Source organism: Lathyrus oleraceus, chromosome 5 (assembly GCF_024323335.1).
Source record: "Lathyrus oleraceus cultivar Zhongwan6 chromosome 5, CAAS_Psat_ZW6_1.0, whole genome shotgun sequence".
NCBI lineage: Eukaryota > Viridiplantae > Streptophyta > Magnoliopsida > Fabales > Fabaceae > Lathyrus > Lathyrus oleraceus.
The window spans coordinates 381,096,590-381,103,011 of NC_066583.1; the positions used below are offsets into that span (position 1 = coordinate 381,096,590).

At 31.6% G+C, this 6,422-nt stretch overlaps 1 protein-coding gene across 1 annotated transcript; it reads right to left on the minus strand.

The window, feature by feature from the left end:
- Positions 1 to 1,060: 1,060 nt before the first annotated feature.
- Positions 1,061 to 5,665, minus strand: LOC127084938 (probable folate-biopterin transporter 4). The gene is made up of 7 exons (XM_051025471.1): positions 5,450 to 5,665; positions 5,146 to 5,273; positions 3,759 to 3,980; positions 2,821 to 3,285; positions 1,899 to 2,096; positions 1,674 to 1,811; positions 1,061 to 1,526 (listed from the first exon to the last, which is right to left on the minus strand). Exons 1-7 carry the CDS (start codon positions 5,528 to 5,530, stop codon positions 1,265 to 1,267), a joined length of 1,494 nt encoding a protein of 497 aa, XP_050881428.1. The 5' UTR covers positions 5,531 to 5,665; the 3' UTR covers positions 1,061 to 1,264.
- Positions 5,666 to 6,422: the final 757 nt, after the last annotated feature.

Sequence of the window (6,422 nt, forward strand, 5' to 3'; positions counted from 1 at the left end):
AACCTTGAGAGGAACACATTTTCAAGACTAAAACTTTCACCACTAGGCTACACACATTTAAGATATGTTTATGTTTTCGTTCTAACACTCCATTTGTTGGGGTGTCTCAACACAATACTTTTGATGTAAAATGTCTTTGGAAAAAAGAAAATCGGATAATGCAATGAAGTTGTACCATTATCATATCCTAGACATTTTAGGATAGTATGAAATTGATTTTCAATATTAGCAACAAATTGACATAAACTCTTTTTGATTTGATCTTTGGTTTTAACAAAAATTTCTCAAGTATATGTATTGGGTAATCATCAACTAAGATAAGAAAAAGTTTATGGACTTAAGTGGAAATAGTAGAATATAGTCCCATAGATCAGCATGCAAAATATCACAAGAGTTATTACCAACAGAGTTATAGTGAGAATGGACCTGTTATATTTGGCATTTCCCTCTCTACAGAGTTATTACTAACAGAGCTATAGGCTTTGACTTTAATCGAGTAAAATAATCAGAAACATTGAGGGTATGTTGACAAAAATTATAAATATCTTATTGGATGTCAGAAATGCGAAAAATATCACATCGAATATACGTTGACAAAAATTGTAAAGATGTTATTGGATTTCAGAAATGCAAAAAATATCATTTTGCGAAAATCAGAGCTCCAAATTCTTGGCAATTGATTTTGAAATTGAACACTGAATCCAAACAAGACCTATTGTGTTGTGTTACAGCGAATCCACAAGGCAAATAACATATTGGAATCAGTGGTTTGGTTAGAGTTCCATCAATAAATTCTTTTGTTTTTGGAAATTAGGACAATCTACATTGATCGTGCCAAAGTATGATAGTTCTTGTTGCTTAAAGTAGAGAAACAAGAACTAATGCAGGACTCGCATGCAAGTAGAACAGATTTGCAAAATTTGTTGAAAAATCAATGTAGCTAAGGTATGCCATGAAATCAAGCCTCTTAAAGTAATCAAGTTAAAAGCAATCCTTTAAACTAATCAAGACGTCTCAACAACCAATTTAATTCTTGTAGACTAGAACTTCTGATCAGAAATGTTGCAAAAGTGTATATTTAATCTTTATAATCAGTGTCATTCTCAAAGAAAAAATTGTATAAACCAATTGAAATGCATCTCATTTCTCCAATATTTTCCAATTTACAAGTGGAAAATATCAACTATAAAAATATCTAGGAAAAACTAACTGAAGTATACATAACCAAAACCAATTCCAATGGTATTCAGTAATAACTAACTATCTATCCTGATGAACCTGTTGCTTCCTTTGGTATAAGAAACAAAAAGGCAATTGGAATGAAATTACACAAAGCATGAATAACAATGCCTAATAGAAGATTGTCAAAAGATCCTGAATCTATGTTCAATATAGAAGCCAAGCCAGCACCTACAAAAGACCCTATTGTTGTTCCCAAGTTGTTTATTGACATGAAAAGAGCAAATAATGTCCCTTCAATTCCTGGAGGGCATAGTCGTCCAGATAAGATCAGGAAAGGCATAAACCTGCAGTTTTTTTCAAGAGACAAATATCAGAAAACGAGTTTGAACTAAGGATGTAACAAAAAAAATGGTTTACATAAAATCATTATGGTTCACAAGCAACAAAAACAAGTATGCAGAAAAAAACTGAATTGAGAAGAAATGACAAACTTGAATTGATTGATTGCATCAACAAGAGCTGAGCCAAAGAGCACCATAACCCTGTCGGATACTCCAAAGGCAATATTTTTTCTAGACACAACAGCAATCTGCAGAAGATTCAAGAAGGCCAACGCGACATGTGCGTACCTGTAATCAGAATGAAAACATATCAGTAAATTAAATAGACATAAGTTAACAATCAACCAATGAAAAAAACAATCCTTAGTTGCTTACATGAGAATTCTTCGTAGTGTCATATGCTTTAGGTGACGGTTATAAATGAATGTTCCAAGCATAAGTCCTAACCACCCAACAACACGTGCCGTCCCTAAGAAAGATGCTTCGAGCTTTAGAACCTCGGTTTCGTAGTAGAATAAGACTGTTGAAAGATTGGGAATAGTAATGTGGGCAAGGAAAAACCAAGACATAGGTCTGCACTCCACAACATAAAACAAAGATCATTAATTTATTACTAGCTATTTTAAAGCATTATGTATAAAATGAATTAGCATTACACTATTAGACCATAAAATACATGAAAAAACATGGATACTTATGAGGAGTAGGAAAAGAAAGCTTAAAACTTCTCATATGATATAATAATTAACATTACTTTTTATTAGTTGAGCCTTTGAAGATAATGATTTTGAAGATAGAATTTACTCTATCTTATATGTGTTCCCGTTTTTGTTTGTTTGTCAAAATAATTGGTTTCTTCCATATCTTTAAGGGCTATTAGTGTGAAGGAGGATGGAGATTATCTTTTTTAATTGGCTGCAATTTTGCTAACAAAACTTTCATGTCTATATGGTTTGATCAATGAATGAAACAATGATACAGACACAATACTGACACTTAGATACCGATAATAATTTAAGAAAATGAATGTAATTGAATTTAAGCACAGGTGTCTGTGTCAGACACTGCACACACAGTCAATTTGAGATGTCAGTGCTATAGAAAATATCAGGGAGGATGTGTTTAGTAGTGAAAAGACCAGATATTTCAGAAACAAATAGAAGGCCTTAGGAATCAGGATACAAATTTACTATACACTATAATGATAGATGAATGAAATTCTCAAATAGAAAATATGCTTTTGACCAGGAATCATCTATAATCTTAAAAGTAAACAGCCAAAGTTTCAAATATCTACCTCAAAATCATTGGTTGTCGAAATGCACGACACAAATCATAAGCTGCATTTTTCAAGGAATGGAACGACTTTGTCGCCAAGGAGTCTCCTTTATCAAGAACCTTTGATTTTCTGGTATTTACTGCTTTATTTTTTGTGTTCTTTTTGCCCTTCTTTCTTTTTCTTGTACTGCTGTTGGACTTTTTAGTTAAAGGACTATCTTCATCTAGGGCCCTACTATTACTGCTACCATTTGTTTGTGTATCCTTTGCAGTAGAATCCTCCACTAAATCTTCGATATTCACAGAATTCTCCTTCACAAAATAGCATGATAATAACTGTATGCAAGGTAGTATGGAAAATAGAAGAAAAATAGCATCTATCCGTAAACTTGATAACGCGAATCCCCCAAATAAACTTCCACATATTCCTCCCACAGCCATTGAAGACCAAGATAATGACTGGAGGTCTCCTGCAAATGAGGCCCTGACGAAAAAAAGCATGTAATTAATCACAGAATAAAAAGACTATTCTGCTAAGATCGCATGAAGTGAATGCATGATTCACATTATATGTTACACACAGATACAAGGTTGAGAAATTGGCTACAATGCAAAGAAAAATATCCATCATAAAAGATTGTAAATGATTTGCATCTATTAACTGAAATAAGGCTAAATTATAAAGGTTGTCAACAAAGTCACAAAATCAACAAATCTGGTATTCTACTTTCGTCCCTAAATATAAGCTCCATTTGCATAGGAAATACTATACCAAAATATAAGCCATATTTCAACATTTTGTAAATGCAAACACGAAAAAGATGGCATATATTTTCTTAATTACTCTTATTACATATACATTTTGCATTACTTACAATATCTATATGCATGCATGCTATTCGATATGCAACAGTTCACCTCAGAAAATGAAACAAGGAATTGAAGATGCAAACATACTTGTCATGTCTTACAGCCTCAGCTACCATTGCATCAACAACAACATCTGCCATGGCTGATCCTAAGTTTTGCACAGTCAAGAATACCATCAGATGCCATGTAGAGTTCCTCAAAGTTGAACTTAAACCTAAAATAAACCATGGTACAAGGGAGAGCACAGTCGCAATCACCAAGTACGAAATCCGCTTACTTCCTTTAATTGGGATACAATCAGAAAGTATTCTGTTCATCATTAAACAAACCAGATTACAAGGAAGCAGTGTGAGATTGATTTTGTAAACAAACAGATACACATAAATGCAAGAGCAACACAAACTAAACTGCAGCTTCATATTGTCAACACACATTAGTCGGTGTGAGAAATATCAAAAACATTAATGAAATTTCTGTGTGTGCACACCTACTTTTCATGTTAAATAAAAAAATCCATTTGTCATTCAGAGTTACCTTAAGGTTGTGCCTTCTCTTCTGCATTTTATATTCTTTTCTTATATTGAATGATGGGAGCATGTATGTTAGTTTAAAAACCATAAATTCGTGTCCCAACGACAATGAAAATAATTCTTACAGAGGATGAAGAATAACTGCTGATCTAATATTATGTTTAATTTAATTTAAACTCAGAATTTTCCTTGTCCTTTCTTATTATTCAGAATATAAAAAATCCAATCAACTAATGGTATATATGTTATTGGTAGGTGAAAAAAAGAAAGCTAACAATAGACATAGAATCATCACCATTCTGGTTTACTAAAATAGAAAACTTACAACAACAACAATTAAGCCTTATCCCACTAAGTGGGATCGGCTACATTGATCAACTTTCGCCATAATGTTCTACCCAGAACCACATTTCTATCTAAATCGTTAATCTCGAGATCTTTCTTAATAAGTTTCAGTTTTTCTATGTCTTTCTCTACCTCTAAATATTTGACTTCTCTCCATCTGATCTACTCTCATTACCACAAAACCTACTTCTCTCAATATGCCCAAACCGCCTAAGTCTATTTTCCACCATCTTTTCTAATATATGTGCTACCCCAACACACTCTCTAATATTGTTATTTCTAATCTTATCATGTCTAGTCTTACGACACATACAATACAACATCCTCATCTCTGCTACACTTAAGCAGAGAAAATCATCATAAGTTCATAATAAAATTATCCATGTTGATTTAATTTCTAAATCTACATTAGATATAGACATGTTAGTGTTTGTATGCATCTACATTAAGTATCTAAGTATGAATACAAAAGAGTTTCATTCCAGTATAACAAAAATTTCACACTAACAATTCATACCTATTAATAATACATATCAATTAAATCCAATATATCCAATACATAATACTCATTTGGATGAAAAAAATTCTATGATCCATACCCATATAATGGTTTAATGCTCCATGGGAAAAATGCAACTGAAAACACAAATTGTGAAGCTGAAGGTGTCAAATGAAGATTATCTTTAAGCTGATACGAAATTGCTGTCCATACAAAAGACCTAAAACCCTGCATCAATACGGTTAATTAAGCATACAGAAGGAAAAAAAACAAAAGAACAACACCGCAGATAATAAAACCAATAAGAAACAACCAGATCTCAAAGAAAATAAAAAACGCATAAATATTCGATGCAAAGATTCAATATTTACGATAAAATTGAACAAAAACTGAAGAAGTGAAACCTGAGTGAAGTAAATCAAGCAAATTAGCCAAAGAAACGAAACTCCGAATGCGGTATTCAACTGTTTCGTCCATTGGATCATTGTTGATGCAAAAAAAAAGTTACAAATTTTCTTCTATGAAGATGGAGATTTCATTGTTGTTGATTTTTTGAAGAAGGAATGGCGAAAACAATTTCAGCTTTCCCTCGCAACGGTTTGCGCAATACGGAAGTTATTTATTTCTTTTTGACGGTTTTATCCCTTGCAGTTTTTGTTATTGAATGATGTTTAGTTGAGGTTATTTTTGTCTTTGTAATGTGCGTTTGACACGTCCATGAATCGAACCAGAATTTGCCACGTAAGATCACCGTTTGACTCTAATATAAATATGAATTTTTTTACTCTTAACTATAGTATCAGTCTAATATTATTTTCTGTTTGCGAGAGGAAGAGAAGAGTTCCCAAAATAATTTTTTAAGAAAATATAAAAAATATTTGATATTTTTTGAAAAATAATTTTATATAAAATAATAAATAAAATAATTTTATCACTATTATATATTTAATTTTCATAATGTAATAAAACCTAAAACAAATTTAAAAAACTTATGTGATTTCTTCACAATCCTCTGAAACTCATTCAATATAAATGTTGAGTTCCTTTAAATTATGAGATTTTTGATATTATGAATACAAAAAATCCTCCCAAAAAATTTCAACCAAATTTTTTCAATTTTTTTCACTCAATCATTCTTTTCTTTCAAAGTCATCATCTCTCTTTTCCTCCAAATTTCTAAACAAGTTCCAAGTTATTTCAATAATAAGAGTCATTTTAATATAAAAAAATAACTTTTTTAATGAAAAGAGGGCTTGAGCCCGTGATATTAAAGAAAAAGTAGATACAAAAATGTGGGAGACTAAAGCCAAAACCTCAAACCTAACAAATTCGAAAATAAGGAAAATCTAGTTAGTTTCTATTGAAGTTCATAGCTAC

Bases quoted from the DNA above. Each gene is read 5' to 3' on its own strand.
- LOC127084938 (XM_051025471.1), bottom strand. From the start codon at position 5,530: ATGATCCAATGGACGAAACAGTTGAATACCGCATTCGGAGTTTCGTTT. The intron at 3,286-3,758 runs GTATGTTTGCAT...TTTTTTCGTCAG, and splicing joins GAGGCTGTAAGACATGACAA to GGCCTCATTTGCAGGAGACC. The intron at 1,527-1,673 runs GTTTGTCATTTC...AAAAAACTGCAG, and splicing joins GATGCAATCAATCAATTCAA to GTTTATGCCTTTCCTGATCT.